Source organism: Martes martes (assembly GCF_963455335.1).
Source record: "Martes martes genome assembly, chromosome: 8".
Taxonomy (NCBI): domain Eukaryota; kingdom Metazoa; phylum Chordata; class Mammalia; order Carnivora; family Mustelidae; genus Martes; species Martes martes.
Genome location: NC_137895.1, coordinates 57,949 through 84,690, shown reverse-complemented (window position 1 = coordinate 84,690; position 26,742 = coordinate 57,949). Strand labels below are relative to the sequence as shown.

Here is a 26,742-nt window from a genome sequence, read left to right as displayed (position 1 = left end):
AGGTCTTGCCAGGTTCTGGCCCGGCAGAGGACAGTGAGGGCCCTGAGCATTCCAGCCCCAGTCTCGCGCAGAGCCTTACTCGTGCACATCGAGGCAGACAGAGTGGGTGTCATTTTAAGACTGTGTTGCTCATGAGATAATTGAGTTTCAGAGGGGCTCAGGGCCTGGCCTGGGGTCACACAGCCAATAGGGAGTAAAACTCAAACATGTATCAGGTGCTTAGTCTAAAATTCCATTTTAATTCTTCCTCCTTCCTTTTCACTCAGCGTTACTGAGATTTAACCACTAAGTTTACCACAGTGACCGGGCAGTGTCTCCCAGTCAGTCCATCTGGGTCTCTGGGATGGAGCGTCTCCGGGCTTATCTCGTCCCAGAGCACCTTCTCACCTGGGCACCAGCTGTCTTTCTGCCAGATGCATGGCACGGGTGGCCACAGTCGGCTTCCCCTGTGACTACAGTCCCTGTGTCACTCCTGCTCTGGGAGCGCGTCCCCCTAATTTTGGACCTTCTCCCTTCCTCCCGTCTCTGGTTGCCACCAGGGAACTCCCGGCAACACCCGCTCGTTCCCCTGTTGTGGTATGGCCTTGCTCAGTCTGGGATGGAAGCCAGCCGCCTGCCTCTCCTCTGCAGCTCTGTCTTCATGACTGGGGACGCTTCTCGGGCCCTCTCATGTGGTGGGGCTTGGGCAGGTCTTGGCCCTAACCCGGTATACCTGAGTCCTTTCTCAGTCTGTGGGTGGAGCCCTCCTTGGCCTTGTGTCAGAACTAATACCTTCCCCAAGTCTTCCCAAGAGCCCTCCCAACCCAGCCGGGGGCTTGGAGTGCAGAGCCCGGGTGTTGGGAGAGGAGCCCAGACTGGGGGCCTTCCTTGGATTCCATGCTCTGGGCTCTGCGCCTCCCCTTTTGGTCTCCAACCCCAGCCTCCAAGCCCTCCCTGAATCCGTCCTCCCAGTCCAGTTAGCGCTTCCCGCCAATTTCTAAGGGGGTGTCTTTGCAATCCTTGTGTCTGGGACTACGGCCGCCCTCTGCAGAGGGTGGGTGCTGGAGTCGGCCAGGGCCTCGTCTCACTGGACCCGCTCTGTCCGCAGGGGAGGACGAGAAGCTGGCGTCCCTGCTGGAGGGACGCTTCCCGAGGAGCACTTCGATGCAAGACCCTGTGCGCGAGGGCCGCGGCATCCCGCCCCCGCCGCAGACCGCGCCGCCACCCCCACCCGCTCCCTACTACTTCGACTCCGGGCCGCCCCCCGCCTTCTCGCCGCCGCCCCCTCCGGGCCGCGCCTATGACACGGTGCGCTCCAGCTTCAAGCCTGGCTTGGAAGCGCGCCTGGGCGCTGGGGCCGCCGGCCTGTATGATCCAGGCGTGCCCCTGGGGCCGCTGCCCTACCCCGAGCGGCAGAAGCGTGCGCGTTCCATGATCATCCTGCAGGATTCCGCGCCGGAGATGGGCGACGTCCCCCGGCCGCCACCTGCGGCCACCCCGCCAGAGCGTCCCAAGCGTCGGCCGCGGCCGCCAGGGCCCGACAGCCCCTATGCCAACCTGGGCGCCTTCAGCGCCAGCATCTTTGCGCCCTCCAAGCCTCAGCGCCGCAAGAGCCCACTGGTGAAGCAGCTGCAGGTGGAAGACGCCCAGGAGCGTGCGGCCCTGGCCGTGGGCAGCCCGGGCCCGACGGGTGGCAGCTTCGCCCGCGAGCCCTCCCCAACACACCGGGGGCCTCGGCCAAGCGGTCTCGACTACGGCCTTGCGGACAGCCCCGGCCTCGCCTTTGGGGGCCCGGGGCCCGGCAAGGACCGGCGGCTGGAGGAGCGGCGCCGCTCCACCGTGTTCCTGTCGGTGGGAGCCATCGAGGGCAGCCCTCCCAGCGCCGACCTGCCCTCCCTGCAGCCCTCCCGCTCCATCGATGAGCGCCTTCTGGGGACCGGCCCCACCGCCGGCCGTGACCTGCTCCTGCCCTCCCCCGTCTCTGCTCTGAAGCCGTTGGTCAGTGGCCCGAGCCTTGGGCCCTCGGGATCTACCTTCATCCACCCACTCACCGGCAAGCCCCTGGACCCCAGCTCCCCCCTGGCCCTCGCCCTGGCTGCCCGGGAACGGGCTCTGGCCTCCCAGGCGCCCTCCCGGTCTCCCACGCCGGTGCACAGCCCTGACGCTGACCGCCCTGGGCCCCTGTTTGTGGACGTACAGGCCCGAGACTCGGAGCGAGGGGCCCTGGCCTCCCCAGCCTTCTCCCCGAGGAGCCCGGCCTGGGTTCCTGTGCCCGCTCGCAGGGAGCCGGAGAAAGCACCCCGGGAGGAGCGTAAGTCGCCGGAGGACAAGAAGTCCATGATCCTCAGCGTCCTGGACACGTCCCTGCAGCGGCCAGCCGGCCTCATTGTCGTGCACGCCACCAGCAACGGGCAGGAGCCCGGTGGGCTGGCGGCTGAAGAGGAGCGTCCGGGCACCCCAGAGCTGGCCCCCACCCCCACGCAGTCAGCAGTGGTGGCAGAGCCCCTGGCTAGCCCCCGGGCTCAGCCCCCTGGCAGCGCCCCGCCCAGCGACCCCGGGCCAGGCCAGGGCAGCTCCGAGGAGGAGCCGGAGCTGGTATTTGCCGTGAACCTGCCGCCTGCCCAGCTGTCCTCCAGTGATGAGGAGACCAGGGAGGAGCTGGCCCGCATTGGGCTGGTGCCGCCTCCCGAGGAGTTTGCCAACGGGGTCCTGCTGGCCACCCCACTTCCTGGCCCAGGTCCCTCGCCCACCACGGTGCCAGGCCCGGCCTCAGGGAAGCCGAGCAGCGAGCCACCTCCCGCCCCTGAGTCTGCGGCTGACTCAGGGGTGGAGGAGGCTGACACGCGCAGCTCCAGCGACCCCCACCTGGAGACCACGAGCACTATTTCCACGGTGTCCAGCATGTCCACCCTGAGCTCGGAGAGTGGGGAGCTCACCGACACCCACACCTCCTTCGCCGACGGACACACTTTTCTACTCGAGAAGCCACCAGTGCCTCCCAAGCCCAAGCTCAAGTCCCCGCTGGGGAAGGGGCCGGTGACCTTCAGGGACCCGCTGCTGAAGCAGTCCTCGGACAGCGAGCTCATGGCCCAGCAGCACCACGCCGCCTCCGCTGGGCTGGCCTCCGCTGCCGGGCCTGCTCGCCCTCGCTACCTCTTCCAGAGAAGGTCCAAGCTGTGGGGGGACCCCGTGGAGAGCCGGGGGCTCCCTGGGCCCGAAGATGACAAACCAGCTGTGATCAGTGAGCTCAGCTCCCGCCTGCAGCAGCTGAACAAAGACACACGCTCCCTGGGGGAAGAGCCGGCTGGTGGCCTGGGCGGCCTGCTGGACCCTGCCAAGAAGTCGCCCATCGCGGCAGCTCGGTGAGCAGGGCGGTGTGGGGAGGGTCCCGTCCCGGGTCCACAGCCCCTCTGTGGTCTTCCTCTCGTGCGTCCACGGTACCCTCTGTTCCCCCTCCACAGTCCATCCTGCCCCACCCCTTACCTGTCCGTGGCGTCCCTTCCTGTCCACTTCTGTCCTCTGTTTGCCCTTGCCGTCTGTGTGAGACAGAAGTCTCTTTCAGGGGTCTGAAATGTCAGGGCTGCTGTTCTCTCCATCCCTGTTGGTGCTGGGAGTGGGAGCTGGGCGCCGAGGAAGGGCCCCGGCGGGGCATGAACCCCTCCCCAGCCCTCCTGGAGACTCCCTGCCACAGGTTCCTGTGGGCTGTCACTCTCTTGCTCCTGCCTAAAGCTGCCTCGGCTGTTAAGGGTTGTTCTCTGGTCCATTCTGGAGTTGCCCCCCCGCCCCCCATGGCCACGTGGCTGGTACCACTACTCCTGGAGCTGCCTCCGGCCTTGCTTCCTTTGGAGGCTTAGGGAACACGGGTTCCTTTTCCTTTTAGGACACACCACCAGCTTCCCGTTTGCTGTCTCTCGCTCTGCCTCCATGTCCCTTAAACAGAGTCCAGCATGGTTTTCAGAGTGCATTTAGAAGCCGTTCTTTGGTGGAAGTCAAACTGCCTCTGCACCCTCCATCTGCCCTCTCGCTTTCTCCATACCTCCCCTGTCTGTCTGTCTGTCTTCTCTTCCTACCTCCTAGCCAGGGTGGGGACCCAAGAGGGGAGGGCTGAGCAAGGGGCTGGGGTGCTGCTCTGGTAGAGAGAGCCGCCAGAGCCCCTGGGTTGATCCCTTGGACATTTCCTTGAGGACCCCATTCCCAGGGCTCTGCTCCTGAAAGGGCCTCTTGGGCCTGTGGGCTCCGTAACTATGTGGGAGAGCTGGTTCCTGCCCACTGCTGCCGGTCTAAGGCAGAGCTGCTCATCCCCTGGCTGGCCCTTGTCGGCCCTCTTCAAGCTGCCTTTGCCTCTTGTGCCCCTTAGGCCCTCCTCCCTCTTCTGGCTCTGTGGGGAGTGTGTGGGGTGCCACCGCCTGGCTCCTCCTCGTTCCCCGAAGACTAGCCTAGCGGGCCCTTTCCTGCTGGTCTTGGAAGGCAGACTTCCCAAAGCAGTGAGGGGTTCGGGTCTTACTCACAGAGGCTTGTCTGATTTACCTTCTTCCAGTTAAGGATTCAGAAGATAAACTGGGGCTTGGGGAGCTCACGGTGCCTCTCCTAAGTAGTCCAGGAATGTTGTTCTTCAGCTCCTGTCATCTCGGGGGCTTGCTCTGGGGCTCTCTCCCCGTTCTGCCTCTTCCTGCTTCCGGATGAATGGGAAAGTCCTCTTTCCAGCAGGGCACTGTTGAACATGCCCCGAGAGGAGGCATGGCCAGGGGTGTCCGTTTGGGACGAGTGGCCCAGATCCTGGGCCTCTGCAGGACCTGGCTCCTGAGGGTGGGGGTTCCCGGACACCCCCCACCCCCGACCAGCCCCTGTCTTCATCTCTGCTTCTCCTCCCTCGACAGGCCCTCCATTCCTCTGTGTCCCTTGGCCCCAATGCAAATTAAAGCCATTTAAAGTGGGCAGCACCGTGCCTGGTACCGTGCAGGCCCTCAATAAACATTTGCTGAACAGAAGAAAGAACTGAGCCGCATGTAAGCACTGTCTTTTGTGATGTGAGATCTAGGGAGGTGGCTTAAGACCACCGAGGGACAGGTGCACGGTCGGTTCAGGGTTGCTGGTTCTTGAACCCCACGGTCAGGCTCAGGTGAGCCCGGCTCTTGTCATCTGCTCTGCTGGCTCCCGTGGGCGTCTGGGCGTCCTCGCCATTTCTCCTCTGTCAGGGGAAGGATCTCTTGTTCCGTGGCTCTGGGTGGCACCAGGATGCTGGTTTGTTTTCTCTTCTGGGCGCGGGCTGGGGAAGGACGAGACCCGCAGCTGCGGACCTCACATCCCTTCTACTCCACGGGCCCGCGGGAAAGTGAGCCTCTTCCGCTCAGTAGTTTTTACAAACCTCCAGCCTCTGACTGGCTTCACGTGGGTCCCCTGCTTTCCTCTGAGTGAATCACTGGGGTCAGGGAGAAGTGAGGCTGCCGTTGGCCAGGCCCGAGTCATCTCTGTCCTGGGAGCCGAGGCTTGGGGTTGCCTCACCTAGCAGACAGATGCCGAGAGTGAGGGAGGGTGGTTCTTGGGTTCCAGATGACCTAAAGCAACAGGGGTCCCTGTGACACGGCCCTTCCCGGCTTCAGCAGCTGGCTTCATTCCCTGGCATCGGCCTGGGGCCAGAGAACCCTGGACCCTGGACCCCACCTCTCAGCTGGCTGCGTCTGAGCTCGGTAGTCTTCGACCAGCCCCTTCCCTTCTGTGAACATCAGCCCTTCCCCTGTGACATGACGAGGGTGACACACGGCGTCACCTTGAAGCACGGAGCTCAGGCCTGCAGCATATCAGGCTCTCACTGTATGTGCTCAGCCAGGCCCTCTGTGGGAAATAAGAGTGCCAGGTGCTAGGGGCACCCCAGGGGCGTGGTCATTTGGGCGTCCGACTCTTGACTTCATCTCAGGTCACGATCTCAGGGCTGTGGGATCATGCCCGTGTCAGACGCCACGTTCAGTGGGGGGTCTGCCGGAGGTTCTCCCGGGGCCCCTTTCCCTGCTCTCTCTCTCTCTCTAAATAAATAAACTTTAAAAAGGGTCGCCAGATGCTACCCTAGAAGATGTCAGGTCCCGTTTTTTCACCTCTGCAGCAGTCTGCTAGAGGGACAGCAGTAAACTCTCCATTTTCCAGGCGGTAGAACGAAGCGTGTGAGGAAGTCTGCTGCGGCCAGGAGGTGGTGGTGTGTGTCTGGCCCTAAGCCTGAGTCTCTGGAGCCTCTGTGGTTAAAGCCCTTCTGGTGACAGCGGCAGTCCCTTCACACGCGTGTTCATTCGTTAGACGGACACCTTAACGGGTCACGTGTATCCCGGACAGCATGCGTTCTCCGAAATCCCTGATGCCCGAGTCCCCACAGTGCCACCGGATCAGTCCTGCCTCCTGGGCCATCCCTCTGCCCTGCCTCCCGTTTCCACTCCCCACTGCACTCCTTTCTGCTCCCGCTCACACGGCCTTTCTCCCTCGGTGCCCCCCTCCTGCCCTCACACCTGGGTGAAACCACAGCCCTGGGGGGCGGGCCCCACGGCCCACCCTTGGCTTCTGGCTCCAGTCCGGGGGCCGAGCAGGGGATGCTGTGGCCACTGGAGTCCGTGTGGCTGGCGGGGGCCCTGGCGCCTTCCCCTTGCCGCTCTTGCTCTGCGGTCGGCTGTGGCCAGAATCTAGCACTCACCTCTCGTTTCATGCTGAACTGCTAGTGACGCTGTCTCTTAGAGGGGTGTTCGAAGTGTGGAAGTCCTGACACCTGGGTGGGGCTGCCTTCTTCCCAGGACCATTCTTGGCAGAGGCCCCAGAGGAATAGCCTTGGCCACCTGGGGGGCCACACCTCTGAGCCTTGGCCCCTGGGTTCCTTGATTTCAGCTCCAGGCCTGTCCCTCTCTTCACCCAGTGGGCATCCCAGGACAGTAAACACCCTTCCGTTCACTTCCCCACCGACAGCCCTGATGCCGTTTAGTCCCAAGATACTCTGCAGCCCAAGATCTTCTGGGCGGCTTAGGCTGCCCCGTGTGCCACAGACCGGCAGCTCAGGAACTTGAAACGATTGGCTCTTCTGTACTGGGGCCATCTTTCTGGGTGGAAGGTCCAGGACCTCTGGCTTTCTGGAACATCGATCCCAGACTATCCACCGGCTTGACGCTTCTAGCTTCACGTCTAGCCCTGGTTATAGACAGAACCTCCATCTTCTCAGAGCCCCACCGTGGTCTTTGAGGCCCACATGTGCACCCAACTCCGTTTGTCTTCCACACTGCACGGGTGGATTGGAATCCCGCATGTGGTCTTAAGTCCATGGTGGCTCTGAGCTCCACAGGGACACTGAGTTCTGCTGCAGCTCTCAGTTTTACATCCGTCTGCCCCCATGTCAGGTTTTACTGAAAGACGTTCCCGGAGACATAGCTTTGGAAATACGAAGTCAGGGGGTGTATGTCCTGCACACGTCTTTGCCCTCTGATGTGCTCTGTGCTGTGGCCTCTCAGCTGTCAGGTCTCAGACGGTCACTAATAAGGGTCACACTCTCCCATCATGGGGTAGGAAGCGCGCTCTGGTGACCTTCTGTGGGCCTGGTTTTTCTGCCACAATTGGCAGGGATCTGGATCCAACCCGGTGTGACGGCAGGTGGTAAAGGGCCCGCTGGGCTTCTCCCGGGACCTGGGCTGACACCTGCTGCATGACGGCCGAGGCACTGGGGTCAGGATAGGCTTTGTCCTCGCAGCTCCCACGCACGTGGGTCCCTTGCTTCAAGAGCCCTGAACTCTGCTGGGAGGGCAGGAAGGGCTCTCGGATGAGGGGACACAGGGACATCTGGAGTGTGCCGAGGCCGGCGCTGTGAGCGGATGTGGGCAGTGGGTAGGCGCAAGGCTGGATCGGGTGCGCCTCGAAGCCTGCAAGTCTGTGTCAGCTGTGCTGCTGTTGCGCACCCTCTCCCCGGGCACGGCTCCCGGACTGCAGACGTCCCCAGGCCCAGACCTGCCCTGTGTTGAGTGCAGCAGCCGAAGGCTGGAGCCAGACGCCGGGGCCAGAGCTTGACTTTTTCTTGTCTGTTGGTACCAGTGGGCCAACAGGTACTCCTGCCTGGGAGAGACATGTCAAGTGATTTTTGTTTGATGGCGTGTTTTCCAGTATAAGTGGTGTTCCTGGTTTTGTGCTAAGGCCTGGGAGTCAAGGAGAACAGTTAGGAAATGAGGTGAGAGGTCCTGAGCGAGACCATTGAATGACTGGACCCTTAGGTGGCTGAGGGGCGCGGATGGGGATGAGGACCTGGGTCAAAGCTAGGAGCCCTCCAGGTGAGAAGGAGGAGGAGCTGATGGTGGCTGAAGGTGGAGCTGATGTGGGGAGGACTGGGGGAAGGGAGAGCGTGTTTGGTGGTCCCCCTGGAGATCTGGAGCTCAGAGGTTAGCTGGGCCTCACATGTAGCCATAGCCAAGGGGGCAACGGACCACACAGCCCAGAAGAAAGTGGGAGCCAAAAGGAGAACCCACAAAACCCATCTAGGAAGGACGGAAGAAAGGTCAGCAAGGGGTCCTGCTGCTCCTCTGGTAACTACAGGGGTGTGGGGGGTTGGGGGCAAGGCCGGACCTCAGTGGCTGAAGAGTCACGAGGCAGCGAGACAGTACCACATTCAGATGTTGGTGGAAGAGACGCCTGGGGCATGGAACCATCTGGAGGAGGCTGCTGGCGGGTGCCTGGTGAGGTACCGGTTGTTAGAGGGTGGGCAGCCCAGAAGCCCTCTGGGAGGCTGGCGGGTGCTGGGATGTGACCACGCCGTGGTTGGGCCTGGCTGGCGGGGGGGGGGGTGTGATCAGACAGCTGAGAGCAGTGATGGACAGTGATGGGTATGCAGAAGGGCATGGAAACTTGGCCAGGGACACTGCTGGAACTCCTGTCCAGGGGACGATGTGGGCAGTTCCCTGCTCCCCAAAAGGAAGGGGCAGAGGAGCAGGCACTGGGGCCATGGGGACCCTTCGGCCACTCCCTGCTGTGTCCAGGGGCCTTGCGAGCACACAGACTTCCTTAGGCTCTTCTTCTAGGCATCCTCCCATGTCCAGCACGCCGGGGCACCTTTAGGACTGGCTATCTCTCCCCACTCCCAGCCTGGTGGGCCAGGGCACCTCCTGGCATCAGCCATCTTCTCTGGCAGGGGCTCATCTCCTTGCCCCCAGCACCTCTCCTCAGGAGGTCTTCGTGGGTGCTACTAGAGCCAGCTGCCCCCTCCGCTAGGCAGGAAGGCTCCAGCACTGGCCAGAAAGGCCTCCTGGAACCCAGACTATGCTCTGGGCTCAGGCCAAACCTCTCCGTTGCACTACCCAGCACCCACCCTGTTCTCTCTGCCTTCACAGCTTGGCTGTGGTCCTGCCAACTTGTCAGTATGCTTCTGTCCCACCCATGGCTCCAGGCACACCCACATGGTTCCACTGAAACCCAGCCCTTGGGGCAGGGCTAGGCAGGGTTCCCTCCTGAGATGCAGGGCTTTGGGCTGGGGTCACTGTGAGGGCTCTAGTGGGGCTATCCTGGGCACCATTACCTCAGCATCTTACCCAGCACTGCTCCCCCCCCCCCCCGCCTCCAGCAATCACCTCCACCTGGGCACCCACCACCTGCTGCAACATCTCCCCGGGAATCCTCCCCCTTCCCCTTCACTGCTGCCCTACTTTGCCCCAAAGCCTAGGTGGTACCAGGGAGGACAGGTGTGGTGGGAGTAGGGAGGGTTTCTTCTGGTTGGTGCCTGTCCCCTGAGCGCACCCCAGGTGTCCTTAGGAGCCCCTCTCCATTGGGGGTCGTGTGTGTGGGAGGCCTGGTCTAGTCTCTTCCAGAGGCTCTGCTGTGGGTCTGAGTGATTGGGAGGAGGCAGCAGGAACAGAGGCTGAGGAGAGAAGCCAGTGGAGGGTGAGGGAAGTTGGAAATTGGAATCGAGGTTGAGTGGGAGAGACAGAGCTGGATCTCCAGGGAGAGGCTGACCTTGCACAGGTGGGAGAGGAAAAGACAAAACCCACATTAAGGGGTGGAAGGGTGCTGAGGGTGCCCTGTGCCATATGGGACTGGCACCAGTCAGGATTGCACAAAGGTGGATGGGAGAACCCAGAGGAGGGTCCTTAGCCCAGCTTAGGCAGGGGCAGGGAGAGGGAGGTGGGATGGCAGCTGGAGAGAGGCCGGTCAGACCTCAGAGAGTATAAGGGGACACGAAGTGTCACCTCACAGTGTTCCAAGTAAAGCCAGTGGATGGGCACCATTCTGATTTGCCTATCATAAACTCGAAAATAGGTCCCACAGGCAGACCAGGGATCCACCTAGATTTGCCCAGGTCTGGCCTGCAGTTCCCTTTCCCCAGTGGCTCCAGGTTGGCTCCCTCCCACCACACCTGAGTCCCTCCCCCAGTGGGTGTCTGGCCAGGAAGCCCTGCACCTGGCTGGCACACTAGCTGTGACTGGGGGCCATGTGCCTGCCGTGCGGCCCTGGCTGCTAACACTCTCTCTCATTGCTCTCTCCTGCCCATCTGCATGTGGCTGCTCTGTCTAGCTGCGCGGTGGTCCCGAGCGCCGGCTGTGTAAGTGAGCATGCCCATCCCATGCCTCTCACTGTCCGTGCGCTGTCCCGGGCGCCCTGCTCTCCGCTGTCCGCGCGCTGTCCCGGGCGCCCTGCTCTCCGCTGCCCGCGCGCTGTCCCGGGCGCCCTGCTCTCCGCTGTCCGCGCGCTGTTCCTGACCGCCCTGCTCTCCGCTGCCCGCGCGCTGTCCCGGGCGCCCTGCTCTCCGCTGCCCGCGCGCTGTCCCGGGCGCCCTGCTCTCCGCTGCCCGCGCGCTGTCCCGGGCGCCCTGCTCTCCGCTGCCCGCGCGCTGTCCCGGGCGCCCTGCTCTCCGCTGCCCGCGCGCTGTCCCGGGCGCCCTGCTCTCCGCTGCCCGCGCGCTGTCCCGGGCGCCCTGCTCTCCGCTGCCCGCGCGCTGTCCCGGGCGCCCTGCTCTCCGCTGTCCGCGCGCTGTCCCGGGCGCCCTGCTCTCCGCTGCCCGCGCGCTGTCCCGGGCGCCCTGCTCTCCGCTGCCCGCGCGCTGTCCCGGGCGCCCTGCTCTCCGCTGCCCGCGCGCTGTCCCGGGCGCTGTCCCGGGCGCCCTGCTCTCCGCTGTCCGCGCGCTGTCCCGGGCGCCCTGCTCTCGGCTCTGCTCGGCTTCGTGGGGCTTCTGTCCCCCCGACAGCCCCCTCCCCCGGCTTCCCCGGGCGCAACTGGGGCGGAGAACGGAAAAGAAGGGGGAGGGACGAGGGAGTGGGTACTCTCTGGAGGTCCTCCCAGGTCGGCCTCCCACTGCGGCCATGCTGGAGAGGGGCTGCAGGTCTGGGGTCCCGTCAGCTGATGTTGGGTAGGGAGGCGCCGTGTGTGTGTGGGTGTGTGTGTGTGTGTGTCTGCACATACGTGCGTCTCTCACAAGCAGTCCACTGCCGTTCCTGCCACTCTGCTGCATGTCTGTGACACGTGTGGGTGCTCCTGCGGCTGCAGTGTGCTGTCCTGTGCAGGGAGGCCGCGTGTCATGGGTGTGTCGCTGCCTCACACCTGTCCTGCACACGCGGCTGCTCTGCGTGGGCACGAACGCTGCCTGGTGTCTGTCTCTGACTCATGGGCTCGGTCAGTCTGTGCCACCAGCAGTCGTCATCACGACTCAGCCATCCCTGAAGCCCGCCCAGGTTCCTCTGGGTTTCCTCAGGAGCGCAGAGCTGCGTGTGGGAGTGGTGAGGGGTAGTGCCACAGTCTTCCCCTCCAGGCACGGGTGGATGGGGCAGTGCCCAGGGCCAGTGTGGGAGGCTGTCAGGGTTGGGGCGGTCTTCCCTTTGCCGCGAAAGGCTGCCTTTCCTCCTCTGGGCTGCGAAGGGGGCCCTTGGTTTTACTCTTTATAGTCCATTCAATCTAGTCCCCTTCGCCCCAACAGGGCCCTGGCTCTGACCCTGGCGGCCAGACAAAATGGCCGTCGTAATCCTCGGATCCCACCTTTTTTCCGGTGGCCGTAAGGCTACCGAGCCCCAAACTCCGCCCCCGGCGTCCTCCCGGCCACGGGCCGCGCCCCCTCCGCCTGCCCCCGCGTCTTCTGGCGCCCACCCCCGAGCCCCGCCCCAGCCCCAGTCCCCGCCCCCAGGGTCCCCCCAGCCGCCGGCCGCGCTCCCCTCCGCCGGCCCCCCCCCCGCGTCTCCTGGCGCCCACCAAGCCCCCAGCCCCAAACTCCGCCCCCAGCGTCCTCCGGGCCGCGGGCCGCGCCCCCTCCGCCTGCCCCCGCGTCTCCTGGCTCCCCTCACCTGGCCTTGACCCCCTCTCCCTCCGCAGGCTCTTCAGCAGCCTCGGTGAGCTGAGCTCCATCTCAGCGCAGCGCAGCCCCGGGGGCCCGGGCGGCGGGGCCTCCTACCCGGTGCGGCCCGGCGGCCGCTACCCTGTGGCGCGCCGCGCCCCGAGCCCAGTGAAGCCCGCGTCGCTGGAGCGGGTGGAGGGGCTGGGGGCGGGCGCGGGGGGCGCGGGGCGGCCCTTCGGCCTCACGCCTCCCACCATCCTCAAGTCGTCCAGCCTCTCCATCCCGCACGAGCCGAAGGAGGTGCGTTTTGTGGTGCGCAGCGTGAGCGCACGCAGCCGCTCGCCCTCGCCGTCGCCGCTGCCCTCGCCAGCGCCCGGCCCCGGCCCCGGCCCCGGGGCCCCCGGCCCGCGCCGGCCCTTCCAACAAAAGCCGCTGCAGCTCTGGAGCAAGTTCGACGTGGGCGACTGGCTGGAGAGCATCCACCTGGGCGAGCACCGCGACCGCTTCGAGGACCACGAAATCGAGGGCGCGCACCTGCCGGCGCTCACCAAGGACGACTTCGTGGAGCTGGGCGTCACGCGCGTGGGCCACCGCATGAACATCGAGCGCGCGCTCAGGCAGCTGGACGGCAGCTGACGCCCCCTCCCCACGCCCCAGCCGCGCCCTGCCGGCAGGGCCCCCCACCCCGACCCCCGGGCCGCGGGCTCGGCCCGCCCCCCACAACGGCGCCCGGGCCAGGAATGTTGCATGAATCGTCCTGTTTGCTGTTGCTCGGAGACTTGCCCTGTACATTGCTTAGTGCCCTCCCCGGCCGGCGAGTCCCACCCAGCACACGGTCAGGAAGGGCGAGGGCCAGGGGGGCTGGAGCGGGAGAGGGTTGGGGGTGGGGTGCTCCGGCCTGACCATCTCCCGCACAGCTTCTGGAGGCTACTTTCCCAGAGGGGGGGACCTAGTCCAGCATGCGAGGTCAGGACACACCTTGGTGACTCGGGGGGAGGGGGGAGACTTGGGGTTCTCGGTTGGGGGCCTAGGAGCCCCCCTGTTTTGCATATTTTAATCCACCCTATATTTGGAACGAGAAAAGGAACAAATATCTCTGTCCTTAATAGCTTCCCTTCCCCTCCCCTACAGCCCCTCACTGGTTCCGCTGCTGCTGCCCAGTCTTCCATCTCTGGCCCCTCACTGCCACTGCCACCCCACATGGGGCGGGGGATGCTCCAGCTGGTCTGGGGTTGGCCAGGGTCCTAGTAGCCCGCCCTGGGGCCCACGGCTCGGCCCTCTCCCCTCGCTGAGCTATAGTGTGCCCCACCGACCCTTCAGGTGCTGCGTGGAGGAGGGGCGGCAGGCAGCAGAGTCCTGCTGGGCACTAGCAAGGTCAGGTGACCTGGGTGACCATTGCCCTGGGGAGGGGCAGAGCCCTGGCGTCCGCCCCCCAGCCAAGTCCCTCACAGGGCCCCTTCCCAGGAGGGGTCTAGCCTCCTCCCCACACTGTTGGGCAACCACAGCAGAGAAGCCTCCCTGCCTCAGACCCCAAAGTCTCCTGTTCCTGCCCTGTGTGTGTGCGCACATGAGCGAGCGTGTGAAGCTCTGGGTGCGGCTGAGTGCATGGGAGCCCTGTGTGTGCCTGATTGGAGCGTGGTCCCCGGGGCCACTCTGGACCTGGGTGGGGTCTCCAGCAGTGTGTGCAGGGTGCGTGTATGGGTGTGCGCCATGGAAGCACATCCCCACTTCCAAAGAAAGTCAGAGGCACCCTAGGACCTGCTGTTTGCCCAGCCTGTCCTTCCAGAGCCGCCTCCCTGGTGAAGCTCTGCTGCTGGGACAGGCTCCCAGGGGCCCTTGGAGGCAATGCCCTCCCCACCCCCCCACCTTGGGCTTCTGGGGGGATCATAGAGGACCCCTAGAGTCAGGCCACCGCAGGCCCTGGGGAGAGGCAAAGACCCCAGAGGACACCCCAGCCCCCCTTACTGTGACTCCTCACACTCAGCAATGATCTGTGGGGTGGGGGGGCCCTGGGACGTTTTTAAACCTAGGGTTTGGAGTCTGGACTAAGCTCCATCCACGTCACTCACAAGTTTCTGTTTATATTTCTAGCTTTTTTTAATAAAAAAAAAAAACCACAGAAAACTGAAGTTTTCACAGCCCAGGGGCCTGGCACGCCGGTCTGTGCCCGCCCGCCCCGCCCTGGCCAACCGGCCCCATTCCCTGGGCAGAGTCACACCCAGTAACCCCTTCACCAACAGACCAGGTCACACACACGGCAGCAGTCACTGTAACAGACTGCCACATACACACTCGGTCTCACACTCAACTGTGGGTTTTTGGTTCCGTTCAATTTGGGTTTTTAACTTTACAGGGTCAGTTCCGCTTCACCCCTCCTTTTGTATGGAGTTCCATCCAGGGGATTTCACCCCTACTCCAGTCCTGAGGCCTCCTGACCCTGATGTTGTGATACACCCCACAGAGATCTATGTTTCTTATATTATTATTATTGATAATAATTATTATAATATTATTATGTAATAAATTTATAAGAAATGAAACTTTCTCAGTTGCCTGTTTGAGGAATTCTTAGGAGCACAAACTGCTGTCCCTTGGACAAACTCCCCAGCCTTGTCACAAGTATCCAAGCCTGGGCGCTGGTGACTCTCAGATCTCCGACCCGGTGTCCTTGTCGGCCTCCATGTCCACATGCCACGCTTCTCGTCTCTTCTGGAACTGTTGTGGGACCTCAGCCTGGGCTTGCTGGCTGGGAGGTTTCTCCGTCTGTTTATCGGCTGACCAAGGAGCTGCCCTGGGCCAGAAGTCCGGTTGTCTGTCCTCTGTGACCCCTGCCGCAACCCCTCCCCCCATGTCCCTTTGTTTCTGAATCCTGTGGCTCCTGTCTTTGAACCCTCTCTTGTCTGTCCCGGCTGTCCTGCCCCCACGGCTCCTGTGTTGTTCAGGCTTTCCTTCTCCCCTCTGAGCCTCCAGCTGCCCCCAGCCAGCCGTGTGGCAGGTCTGCTGTGGCACCTGGTGGGGGTGCTCCGCCCACAGGAAGGGCAGAGGCGTCTCAGTGGGTGGGAGGAGGAGTCACAGTGTGGCGAGTGGGTGGGCGTTCTCCTGCAGAGTGGGCGCAGGAGGCCCCATGGGAGCTGAGGGAGGGCGGGCGCGGCAGGTACCCCCCCACCACCGCAGACACATCAGGCACCGGTCACAAGGCGAGGTGGGGTGCGGATAGGACACAGGGATAAATGTGGACCTTGACTGGGGCTATTGCTGGGTCAGGCGTGGGGCCAGTGGGAGACGCCACGGGAAAGTGTGAAGATCCCAGAGGGAGCAAAGTGCGTCGAAGGGGCATGGACTCTGGTTCTTCACTGAGAAGACGTGGGGGCGGCAGAGGGGCTTTGAGGGTGTGAGCCAGGTCCGGACGGCCTGGGAGGGAGTGGGGAAGGCCCTGTGAGTCTCGGGCCCTGAGAGGTTTGCCGCTTGTCTAGAAAGCCCCACAACTTCAAATTTCCAATTTTTTCAAATTTTTAATTTTCACTTTCAAGTTAGAAACTGTGGTCATCAAACAAGAGGCCATGAAGGAAGTCAGGGATCTGGGATCTGGAAGTAGGGATCTGGGCGAGGGGCTCTCAGTGTAGGGGTGGAGGCAGGACCCTGACTTGCTCTGGACCTAACCCTGTGCTGGGGGTGGGGGCTATTACCCTCCGAGCTGCACGCGTTGCCCTGAGTTGCTCTGGGGCTGGGTCTGAGCTTGGGGTAAGTACAGCTTCCGGCAGAGGAACGTAAGAGCAAGGGCAGAGGCAGCTTTCTGTGGACGTGGCAACACCCACGCTGACTCCCAGGAGATCTGGGGGAGAAGATGCATATGCCCCTCCCCTCAGAAGGGGGGTCAGACCCTTCACACACACCCTGCCCGTGAGAGAAGATGTGGCAGAGGAAAGTGTAGGTTCAGGGCTGGGGGAGTTGCAGCCCCAAACGCTGTGGGGCAAAGACATTCTCACTCAGGGCAAAGGTCTCCTCGTGGCCTCAGGATGTCCTTTTGGGGCCCCCAAGAAACTCACCAATGCTCTTCCTCGAGCCCGGAGCAGAGGCTGTCGCCTTAACCCTCCCTCACCCCAGCTGCCCCTGCCTGAGGTCCTGTGGCCAACTTGGGCTGGCTGGCTGGGCATGGTGTCTGCTCTGCAGAGGACCTCTCTGGAGAGGGGTTAGGGATTAGTGTGAGGAAGGGTGGGGTGGGAGTTGGACTGGTCAGGCAGGCGGGAGTAGCGTTAGGAAGTGAGGAGCAGGAAGGAGTCTGGGGTAAGCAGGAGGGCATATGGGGTGGGAATGGAGGAGGGAGGTGAGGTGGAGGGGCATAGGGGTGGGGAACCCCTCATCCTTCTCCCTGTGATGGGAGCTGTGCCTGGGCCTGAGTCAAACCCCCAGTAGCCCCTGGGACCGTACCCTCTGGCCCTAGAGTCTTACCTGTCTGGCAACTTCCTACCTCTCTCCCTCGGGCTTTGGAACACTTGTATTTGAGACATTTGCTTCTTCCATTAGGGTTAAGGGCAAAAGTAAACCTGGGGGACCACGTGCCTATCCTGTGGCCACAGGGACAGGTACTGTGACCGGCAGCCCTTTCTAGAACCAGAAGTGAGTGTTGCTCTGTGGGGTCGGACAGCACTTGTCTTTTCGAATCTAGGCATCGGGTCTTCCACTGTGTCGTTGCGTGACCCTAAGTGTTCTCGAAAACTAGGTACTGTTTTCATCTTGAAGCTTAAAATATTTTCTTTCTTTTTAAAATTTTTTTGACTATTTTGTTTATTTGAGAGAGAAAGAGAGAGAGCAAACACAAGCAGGGGGAGCGGCCGAGGCAGAGGGAGAAGCAGGCTCCCCGCTGAGCGGAGCCCGACGTGGGACTCGATCCCAGGACCCTGGAATCTTGACCTGAGCTGAAGGCAGAGGCTTAGCTGACTGAGCCATGGAGGCATCCTGTTTTTATCATATGTTGAAATACTTGCAAAGGTTGTGATTTCTGGAAAATTGTATATATTAGCATCAAAATAAATGTTTACATCATTCTGCTAAATGATTCTCTTGGACCTAAATACCACATTGATTTTATGCCCATTACAATCCTGTAAAAACTCCTGAAGAGATGTTTTCTTAAACAGTCAATATTTTAATGACCACATCTTGAATTCCTGTTGCCATTTCTTAGACTATAAAATCCCAAAGCTTCTTCGGCTCCCTTATCAGTCACAGTCTGACACTCAGCTGTGTCAGGCCCTGTCGGCGAGTTGTAAACCGTTAGGACTCAGGTTGGTGAGACAGGGCTTCCCGAACCCGCAGGCAGAGGAGCGGAGACCACCTGCAGTGACGGCCGCACAAGAAAGGAGAGACAAAGAAAGGCCCTGAACACTTCCATGTGGGAGCAGGGTAGGGACGACATAAGTTCTGGGACACTAAGGTCAGAGAAAAAAAACCTACCCCTTGGGGAAAGCACACAAGGGCCCTGGAAATTCCCTAGGAGACGCGTGTCCTCCTTACACTCAGGTGGAAATGGGGGAGCCTTCCTGACACGCAGGGAGCGGTGATAAAAGCCGTGAGACCCTCACAAAGGGGATGCTACTGAGGCCCAGTTACGTTCATGTAGGTGAAACCCAGCTTGCTGCTTGGCAGGAATGGGAACAACATACCAAAACTCATAAACCCCTCGGCCTTGCCTCTCCCTAACAAACGAAGAGAAGATGTCCTGGCCCAGTGTTAGAAGGCGGAGGAGGGACAGGAAGGGGTTTCCCAAATGGAGAAGGCACTTGGAGACTGGAAGCCCCAGCAGGCCACTCTACGCCGTCGGAACAATTTTGTTCAGGGGACTCCCTGGCAGGTGCCCCGGTGGAGGAAGGTCTGCAGCGGCCGCAGGGTTATTCTCCAGACCTTAGCCCGCAGATTTCACAGAGCCAGGGGACCCGCAGAAGGACCCTGCAGTGAGAGCCAAGGGCTCACATGCAGCCCAGAGGACATGCGTGCCCCTAAATGACAGCTAGCCTGTAATCAGATCTCGTGCCGCCACCCAGCCTCAGCGGCGGGAAAGACGAGGCTATCTCCGAGAGGTTCCTGGAAGGCCCAACAAGCCTCCCCCCCCGCCCCCCCCCGGCCTCTGCAGGCGTTTCTAAGGGTTATGTCAGTCTCCACGGGGCCTGGAACACGCAGCCCCGAGAGAGGTCACTGAGCAAACATGGACCGAGAGGGAATCAGCACTGTCGGCACCCAGCACCCCATAACTGGAGCGGCAAGATCTTCTGGCCTAGAGGAGCCTTGGGGACACTCGTGGAGAGGAGATAAGAGGTCTGACAATGGAGTTGAAGAATGCAGACACCTGGCCTGCAGGTAGGGCGAGAAGACCCCTTGTCTCTAAGAGACCAGAGATGGAACCTCCAGATGTAGCCGAAGAAGCGAGGGACAGCATCTCCTGACGCTCAGGGGGAGGGGACAACGCGGGAGCCCTCAGGGAGGGCGTGGGGACCTCCTTCCTCTCAGATGGGAGAGGGAAGATTTTGCGACCCTCAGTAGGGGAGGTGAGACCTCAAGACCCCCAGGAAGGAGACAGAAACCTTCAGACAATCAGGGAGCTGGGATGAGATTGTCCGACATTTACCGAGTAAAGGAGACCTTGTGATATTCAGGTAGAGAAGACAAAAGCTCATGACTCTGAGGCAGGGAGGGAGACTGTACTCACGTAAGGGACAGGAGACTTCCAGCAGCCAGGTGGGGGCACGACAATTCCTGGCACATCAGTGTGGCGGAGGAAGCCTCAGTGCCCTCCCCCAGGAGAGATGCAGCTCCTGACCTTCAGGTAGGGGATAGATCATCTCTGGGCTCTCTGGTAGAGAAGAGGCCGCAGATGACACTGAGGTGGTAGAGATGAGGCCTTGGGCCTTGAGATGGAAGAAAAGAGACACCCTCAGATTCAGGAAAAGGAGGTGGTGGTTCCTGATGCCCGGGTAAAGACACACAAGACCCCATGAATGTTTAGTTGAGGGGGATGTGACCTGAAAGTTATGGGAGACGAGGCGAGAAGGGAGATCAGTTCGAGAAGGCAGTAGAAGAATAAAGGCATCTGGCAATCGGAAAACTCTCAACACTCAGGAAGAAGCTGCGAGGTGTCCTGACGCGCAGGTGGGCGAGGGACCATCTCTCGCTGCTCAGATGGTCTAGCGGAGAACCTACACTCGCGTGGGGGAGCGGACGCGGCCATTCAGGCCGGTGCAGACGCGACCTCCTCCCGGTCTTGAAGGAAGGGGGAGGCTTGTGAGCTGCGGGTGTGTGAGGTGAGCGTTTATCTTCCCCCGTGGGGGAGATGCTGCCTCTGACAATCAGAGGAAACGAAACCTCAGGGTACTCATGTGACAGTGACGAGAATTCCTGACCCTGAAGTGTAGGGACACAGCGTGCCGCATGGAGGTCCTGGAGAGGAGACCTGGAGACACTCAGGCAGGAAACACCAGATCCTGCGACACTCGGCCGTGAAGAGAAGGGTGGGCTTTGTAGTCCTGAAAGAGAGAAATTCAAAGTGGCTCCTGGAAAATTGTGCTGATACTATGTACCTGGAAGAGGGAAAGACAACCTGCCCCATGCAGTGTTAAGGATGGATTAATCTGGTGAGCCTGACACCCTGTGACCCCTGACGGAGGAACAGAGCTGCCCCCCAGCCCACGATTTGGAACAGGAACTGTGGTCACAGCTTGCCCGAGAGGGGCAGACCCTGCACAAAACTGGAACCTCAGATCCTCTGGGACCTTCGAAGGGTGACTGGGAATGACGATCTTGGCCTTGGGACAGAGGGTGGGGCTGGATAGGAGCCCCATGCCCCTCGGGGTGGGAAGGGGTCTGTACCGAAAGCTGGGATCTTGTTTCAGCCTGAACCAGTTAAGCTAAAGGGCTCCTGCGGGGCCTGACTCCTGGGGGGAGGGGAGCAGCCCGGCTGATTGGCCGGCAGGCCTCAGAGCTCTGTGAGGTCACTAGGCTTCCAGGCCAGGCTGGGGCAGGAGCGTGGTTAGGATGCTGCCAACTGCCGCTCTGCTGCTCTTGGCAGTGTCCGCGGTTGCCAAAGATAACGCCACGTGTGAGTAAGTGCCAGGGACACCTCGGGGGGTGGAGAGAGTGTCTTCTGAAGAGCAGGCCCCACCTGGATTCCCTCTGTCCAGGGCCAGGGAGGAGGCCAAGCTTGGGCCTGGGTGGTGCCCTGGGTCTCACCAGTGTGACCCACATCCCCAACTCGGACCATCCCTGCTCCCAGCTTCTTCAGCCCAGAGGCCCCAGGGCTGACCCTGGGCTCCTCTGCCTCTCACAGCGCAGACGGGGGGCCCTGTCCTTACCCTGACCTCACTGCCTCTTGAACATCAAGTCCTAATTTTTAGAAGCCCCTTTCTTCCCACAGATACTGCGGTGCCCCCACCTGTGGCTGACCCCAAAGACCCCAGGGTATTGTCGTGGCGTCTTCTAGGGCCCCCTCCCCCTTATACTCCGACAGCCCCTGAGGTACCCTCCGAACTATTGTGGCCTCCCCCCGGCTCCCAGGACTCCCATCCCTGGACCCCTGCTGGTCGCCGGACCTGCCTCTGCTCCCTCCTCCTGACACCATCGGGCCCCACCCTGAGGCCCCAGGGCACCTGCGGCTGTTCCCTGAGTCTCCTGCCCAGAACTGGCCCTAAAGACCCCAAGCCATTACCTCTCGCCTCCCCCTCTTGCCTCCCCCCTGCCTAGGGAGCTCCCGTCCTTCTGGGGCCCTTGTCATCGGTTCTGCTTCCTCTGGCCCCTTCCTGCCTAGTCTTGTGGCTCCACCCACGAGACCCCAGAAATCACACTCCTCCAAGCCATTTCCTGGAGCCTGCAGTGTCTCCTCAGCAGCCCCTCCCACCCTCCCCTCTCTGGGCCGCCCCACTTGGCCCAGCCCCCCAGCCCCCTCCCCACGTTGTGCAGGTGCGAGGACAGGCTGTGCCTCTCCCTGGTTTGAACGGTGCTCCCGGTCTCTCCCCAGTGGCCCCTGTGGGTTGCGCTTCAGGCAGAGCCCACAGGGGAGCAGCCGTGTCGTCGGAGGGCGGGAGGCGACAATCGAGGCCTGGCCCTGGATGGTCAGCCTGCAGGTCTTCACGTCCCACAACCACCGGAGGTACCACGCGTGCGGAGGCACCTTGCTGAACTCCCACTGGCTGCTAACCGCCGCCCACTGCTTTGTCTCCAAAAAGTAGGTGTGGGAGCGCCTGGAGGGAGGCCTTCCGAAAGGGACTGTTGTCCAGGGCCCTCTGCACACTTTGTCCTGGGGCTCTGGGCCTCGGGGCAAGCAGACAACGAATGGGTGGGCCCAGACCCTTGCTGGCGGAGGGCTCTGAGGGTCACGGTCACCAGAGGTTTCCGTCAGCCAGTCCTTTCTGAGGGTGACCAGGCTTGCCTCTGTGCCCACAGGAAAGTGTATGACTGGAGGCTGATCTTTGGAGCCAGCGAAATTGTGTACGGGAACGACAAGCCGGCGAAGCTGCCTCAGCAGGAGAGATACGTTGAGAAAATCATCATTCATGAGAAATACGTCCCCAGTTTGGAGCACAATGACATCGCTCTCATGAAGATCACCCCGCCTGTCCCCTGCGGGCAGTTCATCGGAACAGGCTGCCTGCCCCAGTTTAGGGTGGGCCCACCTAGAATTCCCCAGGTCTGCTGGGTGGCTGGCTGGGGGTTCTTGAAAGAGAAAGGTGAGTACGGGAGGGGCTCTCACAGGGGTGGGGGCGCTGCTGGCCATTTCCTCCGTGGTCCCTGGGGTGAAGGGGCCAAATATGGGCCCTCGTGGGGATGTCCACCAGAGCGCAGGGCACTGTCCCCTTTTATAGCCAGAGAAGCTGGCGGCCAGGTGTCCTTCCCACTGCCGCACCACGGATGGCTGGTGTGGTCGCCGGAGGGAAGGGTGCACGCAGGCACAGGGGAACCTGTGCACTTTTAGAGTGGGGTCGGGCTGAGGCTGTATCTGGAGCTGGAGCCCCGGTTGCTACCTGCTGGAAATGGGGGACTGTCACCTGAAACGACAGTTGGAGAAGAGCTCTCCATGGGGTTTTGTGGCTGAGGGCCGTGCCCCCCCACCCAAATCCATTTCCCTGTCTGTGAGTGGAAGGGCCACGTCACGTGGTCTCTGAGCTCTGAGACACCAGAGCCCAGCCCTCCTGACCTCAGTGAACCTGGGCTCCCCACCCCTGGGGGTTTACGATGTGAAAATCTGCCCTCCCCACCCGAGCGACCTCGTTTTCTCTGGAGAGAGGGGACAGGTTTTTTTGGGAGGTCAGCTGTGGGCAGCAAGAGTTTGGTAACCCTTCCAGATGTCCACAGGCGACCACATGGACTCTTTACCCAGTCGCGCTGGGGATGTGGAGAGAGACGGAAGGCTCTTCTGTCCCTCAGTAGTGGAAAACCGAGGGCTCCTTATTCAAGGCACTTTAGTCACTTGGGGCTCAAAATTCAGCCTTTTCTGGCGATGAAACCCTGGTAGCTTCAGGATGCTTCCTGTAACTCCTCCTCCCTCTCTCAAGGCTGCCCCCATCTCTGATGGGGGTGCTTCTCCTCCCGGGCAACTCTGTTTTCACTGGCCTCTGCTGGCCCTTCCCTCCCCAGCCTGGGCTATCAACCTTCTGGCTCCGTCGTGGCCTCTAGAACATTCTTCTTGTCCCACCCCCCCAGCCTACCCTGCTCTGCCCACCCACCCAAACATGTGCACAGTGTCCCGGGGTCTTGTAGTCCCCGGAGAGCTGGTCTCAGGGTTCCCATCTACACTCCCATCCCTACTGCCACCTTTGCTATCTTACTGCTCAAAAGGGTTCCAGGCTCCCACCTACATCCTGGACATTGCACAAGGCCTCTTTTGCTCTAGAACCTCCTCAACTTAATAGGATTTCTAGCATCTTCCGGTGAAGACATCCCCCACTGCGAAGGACGCGTCTTAAGGAAATCCCCAGCCTCCAAACTTCTGTGACGTTCCTGCAGACCCTCCTTTTTCTGCTCTCTCCTCGAGCCCACATGCTTCTGGGCTAGTCCTCCTCTTCTACTGAATTTCAAGTTCTTGTGGACTTTTTAGCATTTGTCACCCAATACCTGAAGGGGTTGGGATTGAGAAAACCCTGTTCTCTTCCCTGTCGTCTGTCTCTTACATAGATCTAACAGGTCACGGTAAACAACCAGGCTTGTTGTGGTGCTAATTTCCGTGTCACCCCTGCCTTGGGGCCCGTGCAAGGACAAAACTGGCCTCTGCTTGGGTGGTGCGTGTGCGCCTAGCTCCGTCCACTTTGGTCCCCTTGGTTCTGGCTTCCGGCTTGGCCCACACCGCCATGTTCCAAGCACGATCCGCCACCCCTCTCCTGCCCGCCAGGCTGTGGTAGGGCCCTTTTGCCTGGGGTTGGCCACTTGATGAGGACGGGACAGCTGCCCCTGCAGCCAGGTGCGAGGTTGGCTGATGGAGGTAGAGCCTAGGCTGGGCCTTTCTTAACCAAAGGCAGCGATGGAGCATCTGGGGCTGTAAAGGGCTGTTCGGATCTGCCTGTAGGTTCTTCCGACGCCCACGCCCCCGACAGGTCTGTGTGTGGAGGCAACCCCGCCCCTCCTCCTCTTCTCTAATTTCAAAACGGACAGGAGGCGCAGGGGGAGGGACTCATCTGCCCAGCTCCAGCGGATCCCGTCCAGAGCTGAGCAGAGGGGTCCCAACGGGGATGGCAAGCAGGGCGGGTGACTCACAGCCGTGCTATGGGGGAGTGAAACGTGAGTCCTGGATCTGTGTGTGGTCCAGATCCAAGCCACACCACAGCCCTACCAGATGTTTGGGCGCGTGGTGCTCCAAGCTCCTGATTGGAGGACAGGCAAGTCACAGTGCTTAGCACAGGGGGTCACTGTGGGGCGTAAATGAGGCGACACAGCATGCATTCCTTCAGCTGAATCCGCTCAGCCTCCAGGCCCTGGCCACCCCCCCACCCACCCACCTGCACATCCCTCCCCCTCCCCCCACACCCTTCAGACGCATCTGAGGGGAGGCGGGGTTGGGGGGAGGGCATTGGCTTTCATGGACTTGAGGGTTAACAGAGCGTGTCAGGATGACGGGGGTTCCGTGCGGGGAGGGGGCCGGGCTCTCCCAGAACGTGGCTTCTGTGATCGCTGACCACCGAGCCGCCCGGCTGTAGTCTACAGGGTCACACCGACACTGCAGGAGGCGCGAGTGAACCTCATCGACCTCGATCTGTGTAACTCCACCCAGTGGTACAATGGGCGCATTCGTTCAACCAACGTGTGTGCGGGGTACCCCGAAGGCAAGATCGACACCTGCCAGGTAATTTCCCTTCGGGCGCCCTGTTCCCTGCCCACACCTCTGTTTGAATCCCTGAGCTCCCCTGCCTCCAGGTCCCTGCTTCAGTGACCCTTTCCTTGGTCCCATCTTGTAGCAGCGAGGATGGGAGGGGACGCCTGCTGTTCCTACACAGAACTGGTCACACCCCGAGAGCTGTATCCCATCATAGCACAGAGCTCATGCCACCCAAGTGGCACCCCCGAGAAAAGGCTAACCTCCCCTCTCCAGAACACGAACCCTGCAGATCCGCTCGCCCACACACGCCCGCGTGTGCATAGAGCCTCGTGTGTGGACACGCGGGCGCCTCTCTCTCCTCCTCTCCTTCTTGCATCCGCCTGAAGCTGTTGGTACTAACTCCAGGGTCACCACTGCCACTTGGGTTCAGGGCAGCCAGAAGCCATTTGACTGCAGACACTGTCCTTCCAGGGCCTATGGCCCTTCTGGGCAGGGGAAGAGTGGCTCAGACAGAGAGTGACTTCTGTGTCCTTCCGGGCAGGGGGACAGCGGCGGGCCTCTCATGTGCAGAGACAACGTGGCAAACACCTATGTGGTCGTGGGAATCACAAGCTGGGGGGTAGGCTGTGCCCGAGCTAAGCGCCCCGGAGTCTACACAGCCACCTGGCCCTATCTGAGCTGGATCGCTTCCAAGATCGGCTCTAATGCCTTGCACATGGCCCAGCTGCCCACCCCTTTCCATTCGACTTCTCAGGCACCCCCGGCTAGACTCCCCTCTGCCCACCCCTCTGCTCGCCCCCCTTGGTACTTTCAGCGCCCTCCTCGACCACCTCCCCCCAGCCCCCCTGCATCTCAACCTCGGCCTGGACCTCGACCCAAACTCCCGGCCCCACCTCCACCCCCACCCCCCCCTGCACCCCCACCTATCACTAGACCTCCCCAAGTACTTTCTTTCGCCAAGCGACTACAGCAACTCATAGAGATCTTGAAGGGGAAGACCTTTTCTAGCGCAAAGGGGTATTACGAAATGGAGACCACAGATCTCCCCGAACTGACGGCCACCTCCTGACCTGACCCCGCTCCCAACAGGTCCAGTGAGCCCTTAACTCCCAAGAAAACAAAGATGAAATAAAGAAATACAAATATAAATATAAAGACAGAAAATATATATATCCACAAAGACATGCTTTCTGGACTTCTTCCTCCCTGCCCTCCCGACGCAACCAAACCCTCCCCCAGCAGGTCTGTCCTCCCTCTGTCAGTCTCCAACAAGGTGAACGGCTTAGATGTCCTTGGCATTTGTGGTTTCCTAAAGCTTGGGTTTTGAAGTTGGAACAAGGTGATCTTGGCGGCAGGCCAGGTCAGAGTCTCTGCAGATTAAATCAGGGAGGGTGGGCCCTGCAAGGTCTCCTGGGAGGTGAGCGGACTCCGAAGGTGGGGTGTGGGTCTGCGTCCACTGGAAGAATGACCCCAGCGGGAAGGTTTGTAACGTGGCCATCTGACGCTCACTCCGTGTGGCTGACCCCAGGCCAAAGTCAGCCCTCAACCAGAACTGCTCATGTCCGTTTGTGAGTTTCTGAGAAAGAGGTCTCTATGGGCTCAGGCCAGCTGCCCACTCTGGTCAGGGCCTAGATCAAGCCTGCACGCCGGGTTAGCCGCCAGACGGTGAAGGACGGCAGGCCCGAGAAGGGAAGCCCCGGGCCCCTGGCGGCGGCTGCAGGACCAACCGGTCATGCCCGCTCACCAGCCCCCCCTGCGTGCGCTTCAGCTGCACGACGGGCCTGTGCTCAGTTTGCAAAGACAGACGGCAGAGGGTGCAGGAGCAGGAGGGAGGGCCTTCGGGCGAGGAGGTACCAGGACTCTGTCCTTTTCCTGCTGGGGCTGCAACAGCGGCTGGTGAAGGAGCCGGGAATCTATTTTCGGGATTCGTCAGTCTGCCTGAGTCCAAACGAACCCCTGCTTGGCCCCCATCAGCTGTGTGGCCTTGGGAATATGGCCAGAGGGTTGTGTGACAATGAAATAGGACTGATGTGAAGGTGTCAGGGTGGGACACACTATAAATGCTTACAGATGTGGGCTCTAACTTAGAGCCAACGGGTGACGAGACACTGGGTAACCTTATACTTAAGCAGGGGAACTCGGGGGCACACCGTCTGTGCACTTACAACCCCTGGGATGCTTAGGCTACCTAGGAGGGCTTGCACATTGGTCT

At 61.4% G+C, this 26,742-nt stretch overlaps 2 protein-coding genes across 2 annotated transcripts in view; both read left to right on the top strand.

Annotated features, from left to right (window-relative positions):
* SHANK3 (SH3 and multiple ankyrin repeat domains 3) overlaps nt 1-14,607 on the top strand; it is a gene marked incomplete at its 5' end in the record, with an annotated part of 50,215 nt that extends 35,608 nt beyond the window's left edge. The window contains 2 exons of the mRNA XM_080811839.1: nt 1,088-3,341; nt 12,277-14,607. Of these exons, the coding sequence (XP_080667965.1) occupies nt 1,088-3,341; nt 12,277-12,874 (2,852 nt within the window). The 3' untranslated portion in view covers nt 12,875-14,607. The remainder of the gene's footprint in view (nt 1-1,087; nt 3,342-12,276) is intronic.
* Nucleotides 14,608-20,263: 5,656 nt separating this feature from the next.
* Nucleotides 20,264-25,599, top strand: ACR (acrosin; the record flags this gene model as incomplete). The annotated part of the gene is made up of 5 exons (XM_080811821.1): nt 20,264-20,331; nt 21,243-21,449; nt 21,668-21,951; nt 24,412-24,557; nt 25,072-25,599. The coding sequence occupies 5 exons, from the start codon at nt 20,264-20,266 to the stop codon at nt 25,597-25,599; spliced, it is 1,233 nt and encodes a 410-aa protein (XP_080667947.1).
* Between the last annotated feature and the right edge of the window lie 1,143 nt (nt 25,600-26,742).